The 19,191-nt window shown below is 49.3% G+C and overlaps 3 protein-coding genes across 4 annotated transcripts in view; 1 reads left to right on the top strand and 2 right to left on the bottom strand.

Annotated features, from left to right (window-relative positions):
* Positions 1-672: 672 nt before the first annotated feature.
* snap29 (synaptosome associated protein 29) lies at positions 673-4,961 on the bottom strand. 2 transcript variants are annotated; one of them, XM_035436145.1, is made up of 6 exons: positions 4,833-4,961; positions 4,061-4,319; positions 3,617-3,810; positions 3,294-3,379; positions 3,089-3,196; positions 673-2,464 (listed from the first exon to the last, which is right to left on the bottom strand). In XM_035436145.1, the coding sequence occupies exons 2-6, from the start codon at positions 4,301-4,303 to the stop codon at positions 2,304-2,306; spliced, it is 792 nt and encodes a 263-aa protein (XP_035292036.1). In that variant the 5' UTR covers positions 4,304-4,319; positions 4,833-4,961; the 3' UTR covers positions 673-2,303. The 2 variants fall into 2 exon arrangements, with proteins under 2 accessions (XP_035292036.1, XP_035292035.1); XM_035436144.1 differs by having other exon boundaries at positions 4,061-4,328; positions 4,833-4,958.
* Positions 4,962-5,305: 344 nt separating this feature from the next.
* Positions 5,306-19,191, top strand: part of pi4kab (phosphatidylinositol 4-kinase, catalytic, alpha b) — a 35,308-nt gene continuing 21,422 nt past the window's right edge. Inside the window, exons 1-19 of the mRNA XM_035436141.1 lie at positions 5,306-5,469; positions 6,621-6,737; positions 6,976-7,069; positions 7,240-7,328; positions 7,647-7,719; positions 8,342-8,601; positions 8,766-8,832; positions 9,022-9,170; positions 9,596-9,661; positions 9,775-9,871; positions 10,080-10,265; positions 10,506-10,606; positions 10,922-11,051; positions 11,141-11,270; positions 11,548-11,643; positions 12,494-12,677; positions 12,879-12,979; positions 13,135-13,303; positions 13,876-13,926. Coding sequence (XP_035292032.1) covers positions 5,371-5,469; positions 6,621-6,737; positions 6,976-7,069; positions 7,240-7,328; positions 7,647-7,719; positions 8,342-8,601; positions 8,766-8,832; positions 9,022-9,170; positions 9,596-9,661; positions 9,775-9,871; positions 10,080-10,265; positions 10,506-10,606; positions 10,922-11,051; positions 11,141-11,270; positions 11,548-11,643; positions 12,494-12,677; positions 12,879-12,979; positions 13,135-13,303; positions 13,876-13,926 — 2,259 coding nt within the window. The 5' untranslated portion in view covers positions 5,306-5,370. The remainder of the gene's footprint in view (positions 5,470-6,620; positions 6,738-6,975; positions 7,070-7,239; positions 7,329-7,646; positions 7,720-8,341; positions 8,602-8,765; positions 8,833-9,021; positions 9,171-9,595; positions 9,662-9,774; positions 9,872-10,079; positions 10,266-10,505; positions 10,607-10,921; positions 11,052-11,140; positions 11,271-11,547; positions 11,644-12,493; positions 12,678-12,878; positions 12,980-13,134; positions 13,304-13,875; positions 13,927-19,191) is intronic.
* On the bottom strand, positions 14,565-18,891 carry serpind1 (serpin peptidase inhibitor, clade D (heparin cofactor), member 1). Its single transcript, XM_035436142.1, has 5 exons — positions 18,735-18,891; positions 16,931-17,826; positions 16,297-16,570; positions 15,782-15,926; positions 14,565-15,315 (listed from the first exon to the last, which is right to left on the bottom strand). Exons 2-5 carry the CDS (start codon positions 17,823-17,825, stop codon positions 15,124-15,126), a joined length of 1,506 nt encoding a protein of 501 aa, XP_035292033.1. The 5' UTR covers position 17,826; positions 18,735-18,891; the 3' UTR covers positions 14,565-15,123.

Genomic DNA, 19,191 nt, shown 5'->3' with positions numbered 1-19,191 from the left:
CGTCTGTTCAAGAAAAATACCAATAAACAGAAAATGACTGTGAGAATACTAAACAGAGACTAAATTTTTGGATTAAAAGCCATATCTGTAATTCTTAGTGACAGAAAACGACTCTTTAAAATATTGTCAACATTCCAGATTGCTTGTTGCTATTTCTCAATGTAACAAACTTACACGACAGTTTTTACCAGGAACGGGCGAATCGTTTCTCATATAGCCGGCTTTATTGTATCTAGCCAACACAAAGCGAGCTGCCGGTAAAATCACATTTTATGTTTCACGATTTTTCTTGTGTCTTAACCTTGCGCAATTACGCCACCTGGTGGTAACACTTCAATCGCTGGGCACAACGTGACACGCAGGTGACGAGTTCTAATGGTTAAAAAAGCTTTAAAGACTCACTACATTTTATACACAACGTACAGTACAATCCAATATATTTCCTCCCTTTCTTTGAAACAAGTCTTGGATTTTAATGCCACAATGAATTTGATATTATTTAAACAGTATTTTGTTTCAAACAGTTCTGTAGTTCTAGCAAGTCACTGCTTCACATTAAAGGACTAAGGACTAAATAATAATCACAGGCAAAATAACTGAAGGATGATATAGATTTAGAGCATGACATACAACAATCAGATAATGGCGCAAAATAAATAATTTCACACAAAATTTACTATTGAAATGACTTTATTGCAGCCACATTCCAGTTTATGTTCCAGACTGCTCCTGGTAACATTACCACCGTTTCCCTGAAGCTTGATTGCCCAATGGGAGTGTGAGAGTGGGCGTGGCTTCTTGCTAATGCCATGAAACTTATCTATCCTATCAGCAAGGGGGTGAACTGAACTATGCCGCCTGGCGTGTGGTGTTGCACTGACCGACTAAAGAGCCTAAGAGTGGCTAGAAGATAAACAGGCATATCTCACGCCTGATTTGAGATACAGTCAGGAAAATGTGCGTAGCTCCTGATGTGAAGGGCATGGAAGAAATGATTAGCTTTAGGTGAATATCCCACATGCGGAACTGGCGTATCTAAAGACTGCAAGGTGTTCGCAGAGTGTGCTCTAGTGCCTGCAGCAGCACTGCTCTGACTTCATAAAAACAGCAGAATGCTGTTCGTTCAGAGGAAGTATGTCTATCTTTCTCTTCCGTTGTGCTGACACCAGTGGAACGGCACTCCAAACCCCCCCCCCCCTTTCCTGAAAGAGTCACCCACGCGACTCCCGACCTTTAACCCCTCCCGCCGTCCGCTTTGCTGAATTCAGCACCTTGGAATTCTGGGAAGTGAAAAGCTCCTGTGAAGCCCAGCGATGAGCTCACCAAGATGGAGACGTCAGAGTGGAGAGGAGGGGGCTGCCAGCCAACCTTCTTAACATGCCAGGGAGCAGAGTATGAAAGTATGGCTGCATATGAACTATGGAAAGGTATGTAGCTAATCACTTTGTTGGTCTGATTAGGGTTCATGTATTTTATACATTTCAAATCAGCACATATATCATAGTGGCTTCTATGAATAACTCCATACTACATAACAGATTCTGCTTCCAAAGCAAAACGTATATATAAAAAAGCATTGGCAGTTTGAGAGTTATACAAGATATTCTCCACGCACTTTTCACTTGTGCAAAACATTTATGAAAACACAAGTAATACAAACAAATGTCTTTGAATCTGCACCAGAGAAGCACTTTGTGAACGTGATGTTTACGGTAAAATAAAACCAGAGAAGACGAAGACTTAAAACGGCACACAGAGTGACTAACAGAGCAAAAGCTTGAGCTTTAACACAAGAGTGACTAACAGAGCAAAAGCTGGAGCTTTAACGCAGGAGCGGCTAAATGCACTCAGAGAGACGTTTCCCTGGAAGGCATATTAAAGAGCGGCAGGGAAACAAATCTCTACACAATCTCTACACAAACCCCAGGCTTGTTCCAAGTCAATAGGACACACCTGTATAGGCACGAGAAGCAGGTAACGCAGTAACCCCTGTTCACTTAGAGACGCCATTTTTATTTCACTGTAGTGACATCCCTACGGCAACTGTGCACGCCTGCAGAAACTAACGTCCAACTTCCCCGGCCTCTAAACACGAGCCTGCAGGACACTGTGACGTGTGTGTGTGTGTGTGTGTGAGTGTGCATGCATGTGTGTGTGTGTGTGTGCCTGAGCGTGTGTGTGTACCTACGTGCACCTCAGAAATGATACGGATAAAAAGTATAAGACTCGGAGGATATGTGGTACTGTATAGTTCTGTAAATGAGGTTGAGGCCCGGTCTGGTCAAGGTGAAGGTTAAGGGTGTCTATTTGAGGTCTTTGATCTTCTGGTTGGTGTTTTGGATCTTCAGGTCCATCTTGTCCACCTTTCCCAGGAGGTTATCCAGCGAGGCGTCCTGATCGTCGATCTCCGACTGCAGACCGAGGCCCAGATTCTTCAGCCGGCTCAGTCCCGAACACATCTCATCTGCGAAGAGACAGCCAACCACATCTCATCTACAGGAGAAACAGCCAACCACATCTCATCTGCCAGAGAAACAGCCAATCACATCTCATCTGCCAGAGAAACAGCCAACCACATCTCATCTGCCAGAGAAACAGCCAATCACATCTCATCTGCCAGAGAAACAGCCAACCACATCTCATCTACAGGAGAAACAGCCAACCACATCTCATCTGCCAGAGAAACAGCCAACCACATCTCATCTGCCAGAGAAACAGCCAACCACATCTCATCTGCCAGAGAAACAGCCAATCACATCTCATCTGCAGGAGGAACCACCAGGTTGCACCGTGTTACAGCCCACGGGGGCTGTGTGTGCTCTTTTTTTCAGGCCTTGGCTTCAAGCTGAGATGTTCAGGAGAAAAGGATTCAGTTACTATGTTTATAAAATCTCCACACTCGTTCCTCTTCTTTACAGATGACCACAAGCGTTTCAGCATGCTGTCTTCAGCTGAATTAAAAACAATTACACCAACGGCACCACAAATTTACATATCTGTTATTGTTCCACAGTTAGCATTACTACCACAAGTAAAATAATATCGTAAAGTAACGATACTGTCGTGTCTTCTCATCTCAGGGTCTTACCCAGGTTGTCATCCAGTTTCTGGTGGGCAGCGCGGAGGACCTGGTGTTTGGGGTACCCGTTCTGAGCGGAAGCGCTGGCTTCGGACGAGGAATCTTCCGGCCCGAATCCTGCAGGACAAAAGGACAGGGTGCGGTTTGAGAGCCGCTGGACAGCAGGACGCAGAGAGGGGCGGGCGAGAGGGGCGGGGGCAGGCCCAAAGCTCACCTGAGGTGTCCAGCTTGCGCAGGTTGGGGTGGCTTGCCTGGTACCTGTGCTCCTGCTCTTTACTATCAGACAGGGCACCCTGCAACCTGGGGAAAAAATCAGCCAATCACATCGTCTGAAAAAGGAGAGACCGCTTAAGATCAATGGTGAAAGAAAATAAATCTATAAAATTCAAGCAGGAGGGTTCCTGTTGGGGGGGGGGGGGGGGGGGGGGGGGCAGGAAGGGAGGAGGGTCACAGTGCGGAGGAAGTTGCTGTGTAGGGGGCAGAAAGGGGGGGTAGCAATGGGTAGGTTGCTGGTGGGGGGGGGGTCATGTGCCGTACTTGCTGCTGGGCTGGTATGCGGGAGCAGGCTCTGGTGGGGGCTGCGTCTCTGGCTTGGGCTTAAAGTAGTTGAAGATTCCGCCCCAGACGCTCTTGATGCTCTTGATGTGGCGCTCGCTGGTTTTCAGCTCCCCGTCCATGTTGTCTACCATCCTCTCTGTCCTCTTCAGCGCCTCCCCCTGGCGCATGAGTTCCTGAACGCACCCGCCAATCACAGCAAAGCACAACCGCATTAGAGACATTCACAGCAAAGCACAAACGCATCAGAGCCAATCACAGGAGTGCAATTTGGGCAGGGAGTTAAAAAGAAACAACACCTGTAGGGCACCGGGCACGCCCATAAAGAGGCGTCGTTTATTGTTAACATTAATAGCGAAGTTGTCCAATCAAAAGTCGTGTTATGAGTTCAATAACAGGGAGAGCTTCCTCTTCAAATGTCCTTACCTCAGCAGTCTCGGTACCCATTTTCTCAGACTCGTATATGAGCCCGAGGGAGCGGTGAGTGCTGTCGACCGCGGACTGCGCCGTGCGCATGACCTCCTGTTGCAGCCACCGCTGCCTCCTCTCCGCCTCGCTCAGCCCGCTGTCGCTGGAGTCATCGTAGCCCCCTCCGCGTCCGAAGTCCTCCACCACGTCGTCGTCGTCATCGTCAGCAAAAGGGTTGTGGGTCTTGGGATACGCTGACATGGCTGCTGAGTTGCAGCTGGGGAAACTGTACATGTTTACTTTCACAAGTTTTCAGGAAATCAAAAGACATCTTAGCCAGTTACCGTACCTATCTTAACGTTACAAATTTAACTAGTGTAACTAGGATACATAAGCTGTCAAACAACCTGCTATTTCATATAGCCAGCTAGCTAACATATCAACAGGTTTACAATTTAAATGGCTGTCGGCTCGTTACATTATCGCCAGACAAACGCATTCTACATTTGCTACGTAGCCTACTTAGTTATAATATTGGAACGGAATCAATAAAAACAAAGTAGGTTAAGTCCACATGTCACCACTTTAGCAGAAAGCCAGGCATGCTAACGCTAGCGAATAAATAACTACAACAACGCTGCCTCTCATGCCAATAAGAAAACAGTATTACCAACTAGTGTTAGCCACCTAGCTATCCATGAACGAGCAAACAAGGTTTTCCTAGAGTGTTTAAGGGTTGTCTTGATCGTTCGTTAAACGTGTTGTCTAGTAATGTCTAGTAGCTACTTACATTAAAACTCGCACCTTTGCCCGAAAAGTCAAGGATTGAGGTTCTGTGCTGTTGTCTTGTAGTCAGTTGATTTCCAGGTTTCGTTTCCGGTCTCGTTTTAGTGACGTCTTTGTCAATCGGGCTATTTTATTGGACGCGGAACTCCCTTGGTAATAAAGCAACTGTGGTGGGGCCATCATAAATTCCTCCTCACTTCCAGTAAAATATAAATAACAACTACATATAATATACGGGGTCTGAGTAACGTAAGCACAGCTTTAAGCGTAAGAAAACATTTTTGGGATAGAAATATTTTACAAATAAACAATTAGTCTATAAAAATCTAGCCAACTAACTGTATGTTAAGTTCTATCAAACCACAGTTGCAACATTTTTCCAGCCCAAAAATCATTATAACGCAACATTTAACAAGTTCTGTATTTTCTCGTTTTGTGTTCGCTTTTCTGCGTTCTTATTGGCTCGCTATGCTTTCCGTATTGTTGCTTCCTTGTTCACCCAACTTTCCCCCAGTACATCCATTACCCCTGTAGAGGCAAATATGTCGGTAAAAGGGGGTGGAACGAGGGGGTTTTATTTTAGCACAGTTTTGTCTCTTGCTCGGTCCTTAGCGGTGCACCGGCCAGCTCCCGTGGAAAAGGTGAGTAATTAAGTTAATTATGAAAGCTTTTAATATATAGCTAGTAAAACAAAAACAACTGTTCCACGTTCTACGGCATGAACAGTTGTATGAGACTAATATCCACCCTTAGCCGAACAGCTTGGTTAGCTAACGAAATTGTTTGGTTGTATGTCTATTTGTAGTTCTTTCAATCGTTAACTGAATTGTATTGTACTTGTCATTGTTTTACATATTAGGCTACTGTTAAGGCATTCATCTAGAACAGTCATAGGGTTCCGTTGGGTTCATCAGCGAGTTTTTGTTAAGATCAGATGGAGAGCTGTGGTGACAAACCAGACACTGCTTTATTCATTGGCTAGTCGTGACATTCTGTAACTGTCATTAATCAATACATTCGCTAGCAGCGATAAAAGGAGATAAACCACACACACAGTCAGCAATCCGCATTCCTTTCTATAGTCATGTATCTCAATCAGCCAGTATCAGAACATTAGTCAGGTAGCTGACACTGGTCCGACGGAGAAACGGGGAGATGATTATCGAAAACATGCAAACAAGCCTGTTTGTCACACTGAAGCCAACAGGCGGTAGCTAGCTAGCGCTAACATAGGGTTAATGTTGCCATTTTGTAAACCATAACTAGCTGAGCCGTCTAGTTTACGCTGGACAAATCAAATCCAAGGTGTTATGGGTTCTTTAGAAATTAATCCAGTGTGTGAATCACCCGCTATTCCGTTAAGAAAATCCAGAACTCCCCACACACATGTACATCTCATAAATACTAAATGAGCGGCTCGTTTTGCGGAATAAATTCTACAGATTGAGTCCGTGAATTCAGTAGGCTATGTGGACATCTGCGGCCATTCATCTGACTATGCGCACCATGCACAACACGGCTTTTGCTGTCGCACACAAAATTACAATATCGGAGAGAAATCATTCGGCTACAGTTTTATCTTGACCATAGATTTAGAAACGATTCGTTAAAATGGGAAGGTGTCCAACTGTAGGTGTCAAACATATTATACTGGTGTAATGTGTGGAGGGCATAGGGCTAAACTCGCAGTCATTGCACTTCGCCTGTCCGCGGAGGCTTTGCCATCACGTTATAAAGTTTTTAATTGATCTCTGTGGCCTCTGTCCTTCGATCCATGTGTTTACCTCTTCAGGTTCAGAAGCTACAATGCATGTGTCCCGTGGATATAAGAGGCGTCTACCAGCTGGACGAACGCCGGAGGGATGCTGTCATCGCCTTGGGTGTTTTTCTGGTGGAATCGGACTTGCAGGTAACGTCGAGTATTAATTACAACGCGAGTTTACATTAACCTCTTAAACGAAGGTTTAATACAAACTACCCCGGGTTGAGATTAGGTTCTCTTCCTGAGAGCCTATAGAAAGTGTACCAAGAAGCACCACTAAAGCGGATTATCATTCTCACGTGACTTCAGCCGGGTGACGTGCGGTGCCAGAGAAGTCCTGTGCTCACCTTTACCTCGGGACTAACGGTTTTTGGGGTTTTTGCAGAGCAAAGACGTCATTGTTCCGTACTTACTGGGGCTACTGAAGGGTTTGCCGCGCGTTCAGTGGATTGAGGAGAGCACTGGAAGGAAAGGAAGAGGTGAGGGAATCGGATTATGACGTGTCCGGTTGTTAAATCATAAACAAACGTACAAATCTGGATTTGCGCATTCTTGTATTTTCCCACAACGTTATTTAACAAGCTTAGTATGCCAGTGAATGTGGTGCACGTGCATTGAATTGGGTGTTTTTTGGCTCTTCCTCTTGCAGAAGCACTTCCCATAGCTGAGAATTTCAGCTTCTGCCTGGTGACCCTGTTGTCCGATGTGGCCCATAGAGATGCTTCCTCTCGTGCCCAGGTCAGTGTTGAGCTTCGGCTGAGTCACTCTGCCCACCCCCCCCCCCCATCCCCCCACCTTTGGCTGAGTCACACTACACCCCCCCAACCTTCGGCTGAGTGACACTACACCCCCCCGAACTTCGGCTGAGTCACATTGCCCCCACCCACCCTTTGCTCAGGAATGCTAGGCTGATTCTTTTCAAACCATCTCTGTTTTTCATTAGAAATTGTGGCGCTGCTATTTGTGTCCTGTTTTGTGTGAGCATGAGCCTGATAATCCAAAAAGTGGAGCCAACTTGAGTTTAGGAAGTGAACTTCCTGTCTGCTTCGTTCCCAGATTCTGGAGGCTGTTGTGGATGTTATGCAGGCCTTCCTGGAGATGTGTCAGGCTCCAGAAAACCACGATAAAGGTATAAAAGCCCTTAAACTCACACGCTGTGCATTCATTTCACAAAGCCATGCTGTTGTTTTCCATCATGTAATGCGTAACATCAAAGGTGTGATTTACCTTTATTAAAAGTGGTACTGTAGGAAGGATGGTGACTCACCTGTGCTGTGTTGCAGAGTACCTGTGCAGGTACACCGTGCCCTTTAATAAGAGCGGTACTGTAGGAATGCTGACTCACCTGTGCTGTGTTGCAGAGTACCTGTGCAGGTACACCGTGCCCTTTAATAAGAGCGGTACTGTAGGAATGCTGACTCACCTGTGCTGTGTTGCAGAGTACCTGTGCAGGTACACCGTGCCCTTTAATAAGAGCGGTACTGTAGGAATGCTGACTCACCTGTGCTGTGTTGCAGAGTACCTGTGCAGGTACACCGTGCCCTTTAATAAGAGCGGTACTGTAGGAATGCTGACTCACCTGTGCTGTGTTGCAGAGTACCTGTGCAGGTACACCGTGCCCTTTAATAAGAGCGGTACTGTAGGAATGCTGACTCACCTGTACTGTGTTGCAGAGTGCCTGTGCAGGTACACCGTGCCCTTTAATAAGAGCGGTACTGTAGGAATGCTGACTCACCTGTGCTGTGTTGCAGAGTACCTGTGCAGGTACACCGTGCCGTGCCTGCTGGGCGTGACGCGAGCCTTCGGCCGGTTCAGTAACACGGACGAGTCGCTGCTCTCCAAGCTGTTCCCGCGCAGGTCCCAGCAGGCCGTGCGCGTGCCCGACGAGCGCGAGGGCCTGCGCCGGCGCTCCTTCAACGACTTCCGCTCCATCATGCCGAGCTCGCTGCTCACCGTGTGCCAGGGGGACGCGCTCCGCCGCAAACACAGCAGCACCTCCAACCTGTCCCAGGTGAGGCCGCAGTCCCCCGCCTCGCCACCAGGGGGCCTCCTCGCCTCGCACACCCCGTGTCTTCTCATATGCAGCTAGATCACGGGGAGCTAGTTGTGTGACTGGGGTTGTTTCTCTGGTGTGTGTGGGGTTGTTTCTCAGGTGTGTGTGTGTTTGTTTTCCAGGTTAGTCCAGATCGCGGGTGGCCCTCTCCCAGCTCTCCTTCAGGACCGTCCTCTCAGTATTTTGAAGGTAAAACAGGCGACTGTATCTGCCATTTTCACTGATCCCTGCTGCTTGTCTTGTCTTTGGTTAAGAACATGTTGAATCTTTGGGGGGAACAATCTTTAGAAAACTTGTGTGCGTATTTATGCGTTGGCTCTCACTCTCCCTCTCTCCCCCTCTCCCTCCCTCCCCCCCCCCTTCCCTCCCTCTCTCCAGGCTCTTACCTCCCTGATGGTAGTGCGATGGACCCTGATTACTACTTCTGCACCGTCAGCTCCAGCTTCTCCATCTCTCCTCTCTTCATCGGGAGCGGCAGCGAGGAGTTTGACATCCCGCTGGAGGTGCTGCGCCTCCTCCTGCACATGGTACAGGATCCCGCTGCTCCTCAACACGGCCGCCTCTGGTCCTAAACGCACTTCTTTGTTGAGCGCACACAGAGGCCTAATCACTCAACATTTATAACAATCAACGTAACATAACAATGTTTATATACAGGAGTGCGATTCACAACAATGTAAAACACGCATGTAATGTTAATATAGTCTTATCCTTATTGGTATTGCTTTATTTAACTTTATTTGTATCGGTGTACTTTGCTCAGCAGCTCAAAGTGATGATGTATTAAAGGGTGCACTTTAGTAAAAGCATGTCGTATTAATAAACAGGAAATAGGATGGAGGGAACTATAACAGTGTAATTTGCGTATAGTGACACAGGAAGGGCGTGGAGGCCTGTGCACCCTGCTCTCCAGTGTTCCTCGTTCCCCCGCTGACCTGTCCGTCTCTTGCAGGTGAAGCGCTTCGTTTCGGAGTCCTTTCTGAAAACTCTGGATGCCACGCTGTCGGAGTACACCGAGGTGAGTGCGCTCAGCTCTTTACCTGCGACCGCGACCGTACCTGTGACCGTACCTGCGACCGTGGCTGAGGAGTCCTGGCAGAACGCTCATGATCGCGGTGTGTTCTTTTCCAGGCCAATCCTGGAGTCACCCTCTTCTACAGGTCCTTCAGTGACCCGCTCTATGTGGCCGGGTTTAAAATGCTGAGGGACACCTTGTATTACACTAAAGGTGAGTTATGCTCGTAAGGTTGCCCCCTATAGTACTGTTCCTGCATAGCACCCCCATGACCCCATGTAGCACCGCCTCCATGTAGCACCACCCTCCTGTAGCATCATCCCCCGTAGCATGGGTTGTGTCGCGATTGGCCGAGGTTGTGTCCTAATTGGCTGATTGGCTGGGATTGAGGTGGAGCTGAGTTGTGTCTTGCTTTCTCCAGCGGATCTGCAGACGTCGTTTGTGAAGGAGGTGCACGACTTCGTTCTGGAGCAGTTCAGCAGCAGCCAATCAGAGCTGCAGAAGATCCTGCACGACGTGGAGCGGCTGCACAGCGAGCTGAAGCTGCGTTGCCAGGCCAACGCTGCCTGCGTCGACCTCATGGTGTGGGCTGTCAAGGACGAGCAAGGTTAGGGCGCCATGGCGACCGCCCACGGGAGAGGGGGATTCCTGTGATCACATGGTGTCTCACCCAGCCAATCATATCGATGGGCTTAGTTTTGCACATGCACAGCTCATGCACTGATCTGCATTGTGTGTGGATCCACTGATGGGGTGTCTTAGTATAGTTTCCGCCTCTCTTTAAGGTTTGTGTAATACGCCCCCCCCCCCCCCCAAGTCTCTGAACCCCCCGGTTTGCCCCCACCAGGAGCTGAGAACCTCTGCACTAAGCTCTCTGAGAAGCTGCAGTCCAAAACCTCCAGCAAGGTCATCATCGCACACATGCCTCTGCTGCTCTGCTGCCTGCAGGTAACACACCGCAAACTGCACCCGCAAACTGCCTTTAAACCATGATTATGATGATTATAATAATAATAATAATAATGACGATGATGATTATGATGAGGATGATGATGATGATAATGATAGTGACAGTGAGGATGATGATGGTGGCAGTGAGGATGATGATGGTGACTGTGAAGATGATGATGATGATAATGATAATGATGACTGTAATGATGACAGTGCTGATAATGATGATGATGGTGGCAGTGAGGATGATGATGGTGACTGTGAGGATGATGATGATGATGGTGGCAGTGAGGATGATGATGTGGTCCTCAGGGGTTGGGGAGGCTCTGTGAGCGGTTTCCGGTGGTTGCTCATTCTGTCACCATGTCCCTGCGGGACTTCCTGGTGGTGCCGTCCCCTGTGCTGGTGAAGCTCTACAAGTACCACAGCCAGTACAACACAGGTGAGTCTGCCCCGCCCGTACCTGTACAGCACAGGTGAGTCTACCTCGCCTTTACCCGTACCAATGCTGACCCCTCCCTCTGTCCACAGGGACTGGTGACATCAAAATCAGTGTGACCAATGAGCACTCTCAGTCCACGCTCAGCTTTCTGTCCAATAAGAAGGGCCAGCCCTCCATGTACGAGCAGCTAAGAGACATCTCCATCGACAACATCTGCAGGTGAGTGCCCTGGCCCCTCCCACACTGCTGCACTCATACGCAGACTTATAGCCCTTCCCACACTCTGCTCCAGTCAGAATACCCCCTCCTACACTTTAGTCCCTCCCACACATACATACAGTCATACACATATTGTGTGTGTTTGGGTGTGCGTGTTTGGGTGTGTGGTTGTGGGTGTGTGTGTGTGTGTGTTTGGGTGTGTGTTTGTGGGTGTGTGCGCATGCGTCCGTGTGTGCGCGTGTGTGCGCGTGTGTGTAACCGTGCTCCTCTCCCCCAGGTGTCTGAAAGCAGGCCTGACGATGGATCCTGTGACTGTTGAGGCCTTCCTGGCGAGCCTCTCCAACCGCCTGTACATCTCCCAGGAGAACGACAAGTAAGCAGCTCAGCCGGGGTCCACATCTACACTCTGCACCTTACCTGGGTCTCACCTGGTCTAGAACGGCTCAGCCAGGTTCCACATCTACACTCTGCACCTTACCTGGGTCTCACCTGGTCTAGAGCACATCCCCACCACATCTACATGCTGATGGTGGTCATTGTGATGATGAAAGTGGTAATCATGCTGATGGTGATGATGATGAAGGTGGTGATAGTCATGCTGATGGTGATGATGATGAAGGTCGTGATAGTCATGCTGATGGTGATAACGATGATGATGATGATAATGATGGTTGCGATGGTGGTGGTGATGATGATAATGATGGTTGCGATGGTCATTGTGATAGTGATGATGATAATGATGGTTGCGATGGTGATGGTGATGGTGATGGTGATGATGACGATGGTGATGATGATTATGATGGTTGCGATGGTGGTGGTGATGGTGATGGTGATGGTGATGATGACGATGGTGATGATGATTATGATGGTTGCGATGGTGGTGGTGATGATGATAATGATGGTTGCGATGGTCATTGTGATGATGATGATGATAATAATGGTTGCGATGGTGATGGTGATGGTGATGGTGATGATGACGATGGTGATGATGATTATGATGGTTGCGATGGTGGTGGTGATAGTGATGATGATAATGATGGTTGCGATGGTGATGGTGATGGTGATGGTGATGATGACGATGGTGATGATGATTATGATGGTTGCGATGGTGGTGGTGATGATGATAATGATGGTTGCGATGGTCATTGTGATGATGATGATGATAATGATGGTTGCGATGGTGATGGTGATGGTGATGATGATGATGTGATGGCGGTTCTCAGGGACGCCCACCTGATCCCGGACCACACCATCCGGGCGCTGGGGCACATGGCGGTGGCGCTGCGGGACACGCCGCGGGTGATGGAGCCCATCCTGCAGATCCTGCAGCAGAAGTTCTGCCAGCCGCCAACGCCGCTGGACGTGCTCATCATCGACCAGCTGGGCTGCATGGTCATCACCGGCAACGTAGGCCCCGCCGCTTCCGCTGCCCCCGCCAACACACGCCAAAACACGCCAACACCCGCCAAAACTCACCAAAACACGCCAACACCCGCCACTACCTGTCAACACCCGCCAAAACATGCTTCACAGTCCCCTTCCTTATGAGCGTTACAATTGGTACTGCCTGGTACAGGTGGGGTTTAGTTTGTTTTTTTTCTCCCACAGCAATACATTTACCAGGAAGTGTGGAACCTGTTCCAGCAGATCAGTGTGAAGGCCAGCTCCGTGGTGTACTCCACCAAAGACTACAAAGACCATGGATACAGGTCCGAGCTGGTTTCTCTCAGGTTTTATTTCAGATATCGGTACTATTGTACGCACATGTATTTATCTGTGTGTGTGTGTGTGTGTGTGTGTGTGTACGTGTGCGTGCGTGCGTGCGTACACGTGTACGTGTGTGTGTGTGTGTGTGTACGTACAGGCACTGCTCCCTGGCTGTGATCAACGCGCTGGCCAATATCGCGGCCAACCTGCAGGGGGAGCAGATGGTGGACGAGCTGCTGGTGAACCTGCTGGAGCTGTTTGTGCAGCTGGGCCTGGAGGGGAAGAGAGCGAGCGAGCGGGCGAGCGACAAGGGCCCCGCCCTGAAGGTGGGTCTGAACACACCCCCCCCACCTCATACACTGCCCCCCACCTCAAACCCAGCCTCTTACCTCACACCCAGCCTCTCACCTCACACCCCACTTCCCACCTTAACCCTAACTGTGCTGTAGCACAGAATTGTGCTGTAGCTCATATTTCTTTGGAGAACCTTTTAGGACAAATACAGAAAAGCAGGTGACCTCAGATACTGCTACAGACTCACCAGATGATCAACTCTTGCATTCTTTCTGTGTTCCATGTGTATGGGAGGGGTTCTGGTTAGTGAATAGAGTTTGCAGTGATTGAAATGTCCATTAAAGTTTAGTCATTTTCAGAAGATCTAATTGAAATGTTTCAGCATCAATGGAAGGGAGACAGTAGGTTCAGTGTTCTGAAGAGAGTCGAACATCTGGTTCAGTGTTAAGAGAGTTGTACATCTGGTTCCCCTGCGGTCGTGTCTGTGTTTTGACGGCGTGTCTGCTTTCTGGGGTGGGGAGGAACGTAATGAGAGGTTGCGGTTGAGGCTTCAGTGCAGCGGGTTGTGCAAACCTGTCTGAAACGGTTTTGCTTTGTCCTGCAGGCGTCCAGCAGCGCGGGTAATCTGGGAGTCCTCATTCCTGTCATCGCTGTGGTAAGAGGGGGCTTTCTGGGTTTTTAGGTTTCCCAACTCTCTGCCTGTTTTCATTGGCTCGCGGCACGGCGGGTGGCAGGTCCCGCGGTGTTGAGTGAGCGTCAGCCGTCGGGGGGGGGGCGGGGTGGGGGTGGGGGGCTGGGCATGTGCTTGTACACGCAGTTCAGCGTGTGCGCTGGATTCTGTTTGCCCGCTGTGGGGTCGGGCTGGTGACCCCCCCCTCGGGGTGAACTCAGACACAGCCTCTGAACCGACGCTGCAGCTAACGCTCATAAGACCACAGAAATAACTTTTACGGGCGGTGGGGGGGGGGGCAGGGCTGCCCTTTAGTCAGAGAATGACCACAGTGGTTAGTTTAGCGTAAAGTTCATAAAGAAATTTAAGACACTTTGTAAATGAAACCATAAAAATTTTTTCTAGGTTTAATTAAGTCAGTTTTCTCTGACGTGTATTTAGTTAGGTTAGGTTTTAACTACTGTGACAAATATTTACTCGGCTTGCAAAACAAGATGTTGGCTGGCCAGGCAGTTCATGTGAAGCTTCTGTGTCTGTGCTTTGAAGAAGAACAGTTAGTTTGGGCACTGACTGACTGCTGAATATCACATCTTTATGAATTTGACCTTATTACTGACAAAATGAGCAATTTTTTTTTACCACCACAATTCTTTTTATTTGACATTTGCGACCCTGGGTACCGTACATTTATTTTGACCTTATGCAGGATTCCAAAGGCAGCTCTACAGCGTCAAATTACTTCATGCTTCATATATATATTTTGGTACGTGACGTTCTATTGCAAATAAAACAGACTTTTACACAAACACTCAGAGGCTTGATGTTGTTAGCCCAGCCTGCCGAACTGATATGCCACTTCCTCCAGCTCTTACACAAACACGCAGGTCCTAACGTTTGAGTAACGCTGTGAGAACGCTTCTTGGTTTTGCTGTGCGCTTGTGCATGCTCAGTAACTCTGGAAGTGGAACATTAACAGACGACAAACAGTACTGACCCCAGTCTGGCCCGGAGGATTGGGCGGGTTATAGGTTTGGGTTTGTTGTGTGTGTGTGTGTGTGTGTGTGTGTGTGTGTGTGAGAAAGTGAGTGAGAGAGATTATGGTTGTGTGTGGGATTGTGTGCTTGTTTGTATGAGTGTATGTATGTGCATGCGTGCGTGCGTGCGTGCGTGGTACTCTGGCGGCTAATTTTGGGAGGGGTCCACCACTCGTCCCATGAAGACGAGGCAGTTGGTGCGGTGCTCGTAGATGAGGAAGAGGAAGGGCCGGTCCACGACGAAACGGGTCTGGGTGGACAGCGGCATGAAGCCGACCTGGGTCAGCGCCGCCGCCTCTGTGCCCTCCTCGTTCACCGTGATGGTGCCCTGGTGCTTCAACTGCCCAACGACACAGACGGGGAGCGAGTCAGCCAGGCGTCATCGGCAACGGGCCATCCCAACGGCCCACTCGCATCCAAACAGCCAACCCGACATCCCAAGGCCCACTCACATCCCAACAGCCAACACGACATCCAAACAGCCAACACAACATCCCAACAGCCCACTCACATCCAAACAGCCAACATGACATCCCAACAGCCCACTCACATCCAAACAGCCAACACAACATCCCAACAGCAAACTCACATCTGAACAGTTTTTAGTGGAACAAACAGTTTCACAACAGAACAAAACCAACACTGTGTGTTTGATTGGCACTTCCCTGTCTTCACTTTCCAACCAAACGGTTTAATTGGAGAAGAATACACATTTCATGGTCCAGTTGGCAAACATGTTGAGTGATTCTAAGTACTGTTGAGAAAGTGAGGCTGAAGTGTCTCAGGAGACGTGGAGACGCTCTTACCCAGTTCACAGCGACTTTCTCCGAACTCATCCTGGAGAAGTCTCCCGTTTCCTCAAACAGGTCCTTCAGTCCGAGCTCCTTCAGGTTGGGGATGAGGTTGTACTGCTTCTCCAGCTTAAATTTGGGGAATAGAACCACTCTTGTCCTGGAAGAAAAAGGCACGACTGTCACCTCGGTCAGTCCTTTTCTTCGTTTTTCTACTAAGTAGTCACCAGACCCAACTGCCTTCTGTACAGCGCTTTTTAAAAAACCCAGAATTGATCGACCAGCTGCTGAACAGTTTGGCAGCAAAAGACCTCAGTTTGCTACAAGATGAAGAAACTCTACGCAATATGAAGAAGCGCCACTCCAGTGACAGCAAGATGGAGAAACATTGTGTGTTTGGGGAGGTGCTGTAAGCAGCTCACGACCAGAATGTTTATTTATTCATATTTTTGGTGATTGTTGCTAATTTGGCGGGAGGAGAGCTAGCGCTGCTCCAGCCCCGCCTGCCGCCCGTCGCCGTGGGAACGCACCTGTTGGTCATGTTGCTGATCCAGCGGTTGACAACGGTGGCGGAGATGTCCTGCTCCAGCGCCCGCATGCCGGACAGCTTGCGCGGCACGGCCACCAGCATGCTGACGTTGCCCACGTAGGGCAGCTGCAGCACGTCGCACTGCAGCTGGTGGTCTGCCGCTGCCATGAAGCTGCCCTTGTTCTGCATCATGGGCACGCGCACGCTGTGCTTCTCCGTCACGCGGAAAGTCTGCTGGTACGTCGCGTCCTTGGGGAACTTCTGCTCCCAGGTGCCTGTTTGGAGACACCTTTATCAGGTCCTCTCTTCACTCAAATCAGGACTCTGTGTCTAAGACGTCTGAGATTTAAAATGCAGTTGGGAATGCATGATATATCTAATCATGTTTTTTTGGAAATTTTGGCTGTCCTTCATCTTTTTTTTCCTTAATCATACCTGGTGCAGTTGTCTACTAGATGACTGTTGTAGTACCAGTAAATTGATGGACTGCTGTACCTGTGAATTACTGGTAGACCAGAGTACTACTTTACCTTTAAAGTACTGGTAGACTGGAGGACTGTTTTACCTTTGAAGTAGAGGTAGACTGGAGGAATGTTTTACCTTTGTAGTACAGGTGGAATGGAGGGCTGTGTTACCTTTGAAGTAGAGGTAGTTGAGGAGCATCAGCACCATGTTGGGGTCCACGCTCTTCAGGGGCTCCTTGATCAGGCCCTTGGTCAGTTTCTCGATCCTGCGGTTGGCTTTTTCCAGGAAGGCCGGGTCCTGGAAGTCCACGGACTGCGGCTCGGCGTAGTAGTGGGCCTTCACCTCGGCCCGGAAGGCCTCGGACACGGGGACGTCCCGCTTGATGTAGAGGTCGCTGACGGCGCGCAGGGTGTAGCCGAAGTTCCGGCGGTAGAGGCGGTGCGTCAGCTTGCGGAACAGCTTGTGCACGGTCTGGTCCTCGTAGTGCGCGCTGGCGTTGACGAAGTCGGCGAATCCCAGGGCCTGGTAGAGCTGGCGGTGCGTCTCGGGCCCCGCCCCCAGGGCCATCATCCCCATGGCGATGGAGATGCCGGCGGGCGCCAGCAGGACGTTGTCGGTCTGGTTCAGGTCGTTGCGCAGGCTGCGGTACAGCCGGAAGCCGAAGTTGGCGTTGACGATGTTGAGGCGCTGGATCCGCGTCTGGCCGTGGAACAGCCGGAGCAGCCGCGCCCGCCGCACCTTGGGGTCCGACGGCTCGGCGGAGATGTCCACGTCCGGCGCCGGCGTGGCGATCTCGTCGATCTCGTCGCCCTCGCTGTAGTCGTCCTCGCCCAGGAGCTTGTCGAAGTCGATGTAGTCGTCGTCCTCGAAGTCCTCGGCGGGCAGGTCGCTGGTGACCGTGTTCTCCTTGTGGAAGTCCAGCGGGATGGCCTCCACGTCCACCTCCCCGCCCTGGGGCCGGCCCCGCGGGTCCTGGAAGCTGAAGTGCTCGCTCAGGTCCTTCACCCCCCCGTGGGCGGGGGTCAGCAGGAGACAGGAAACCGCCGTGACCGTGAGGAACCACATCCTGGGGGGGGAGGGGGGAGATGCAAACGCATACGTGCGGTTCATATGCAGGTTGGCTATATGCCCTTTCACCTGCAAACTGACATTCCGCCATTTTGAATGTAGTCCCTTCCTGACCGGCGGACCTTGACTCATCTGTTGTCTGTTTTTTTGCTGACTGTTGGTCCCTCTGAGGGAGCTGTGGCTGCCAGACCCCACTGCTGCTAGCTCAGTGGCAGCACACTCTCATCTGTGCTCTTCATTTGCATTTTCATAAAAAGAAGCACCTTTGTTCTCTCTGACCCTTCTTAAATACACTTTCTCGATACAAGTTTTTTTAAATGGTTCTAAAAACACGGAAGCATCCCTGCGTAGTTTTCTCTCTCACATTTAACATTTTGATGAAGAAATGGTTATCGGCTGTATTTGCAGTTAATTCCGCCCTTTCTCCGCTCAGTAGTGAAGTGTGTGAAGACGCAAGCAGCCTCTAACTCTGAGGTCCTCACAGAGACAGTTATATCGGTACACATCCTTTGAAAATGTTCCATCTTGCCTTAGAATTAATTATTTAGTATATTTTTGGCTATATTATTAAATTATTGTCTTTAATCTTTAAAATAAATCTTTAATATTTTTAATATTAAATCTTATACCCCCCACTGGCAAATTTTTAATTATTAGATGTTCATATTGAATGTCAAATAAAATGAAAGTTTTAATAATCTCTCCTTGCCAGATTCAAGGAGGAAAAAACTAATTGAATCCATTTTATCGAGCTGAAAGCTGCCTCTGGATTCCCCAAACAACAGTGATACAAACCGCTCGCTGCAGTGTAAATCATCTCAAACAATTTGCATGTTTCTGTTAGAATCCTGTCCCAGGTACAGGTGTGTTTCAGACTGGTTTGACGCAGGTGTCCGTGGAGCTTACCTGTTTGTGCTGTTGGTGGTTCTGCTGTTGTATTGAGTCTGTTTTGCTCACTGCAGGTAAAAGAACTGCAGAGTAACAGCAGTGAACTTTGATGTCTGTCTCCCCAAAAGCAAACAGGGTCCAGTTCAAACAATGCAGAAATGCCCTGTCAGTTTAAATCATTTTAACTCTTCAACTGTCTCTCTGCTCTGTCTTACTGATATGACACCCCGCCCCCCCCCCCAACCCCCCCCCCCCCAGCACACACACACACACTGTTCTTATTTCGTAGTTGAGCAACTACGAATGACTGGCAGGGTCGGGCTCAATTCATTTTCAGTTCAAGAATGGAATAATTCCCTGTGATTGGATTGTGAGGATTTAAGTGAATCTCGGTTCGTTTTTTGAACTAACTGAACTGCAGTGGCATTGAGCCCAGTTCTGCTGTTGGCTCTCCATGTTCGCTCCTGACCTGTAC

This window comes from Anguilla anguilla, chromosome 10 (assembly GCF_013347855.1).
Source record: "Anguilla anguilla isolate fAngAng1 chromosome 10, fAngAng1.pri, whole genome shotgun sequence".
NCBI lineage: Eukaryota > Metazoa > Chordata > Actinopteri > Anguilliformes > Anguillidae > Anguilla > Anguilla anguilla.
The sequence above is the reverse complement of the archived record's forward strand: the minus strand, read 5'-3'. Positions and strand labels throughout refer to the sequence as shown.

Bases quoted from the DNA above. Each gene is read 5' to 3' on its own strand.
- snap29 (XM_035436145.1), bottom strand. From the start codon at position 4,303: ATGTCAGCGTATCCCAAGACCCACAACCCTTTTGCTGACGATGACGAC. The intron at 3,811-4,060 runs GTAAGGACATTT...GGGTGCGTTCAG, and splicing joins TGGGTACCGAGACTGCTGAG to GAACTCATGCGCCAGGGGGA. The intron at 3,197-3,293 runs GTGAGCTTTGGG...TTTGTCCTGCAG, and splicing joins GCGCAAGCTGGACACCTCAG to GATTCGGGCCGGAAGATTCC.
- serpind1 (XM_035436142.1), bottom strand. From the start codon at position 17,825: ATGTGGTTCCTCACGGTCACGGCGGTTTCCTGTCTCCTGCTGACCCCC. The intron at 16,571-16,930 runs GTAACACAGCCC...GTCTCCAAACAG, and splicing joins CAACTACCTCTACTTCAAAG to GCACCTGGGAGCAGAAGTTC. The intron at 15,927-16,296 runs GTGCGTTCCCAC...TTTTTCTTCCAG, and splicing joins ATCAGCAACATGACCAACAG to GACAAGAGTGGTTCTATTCC.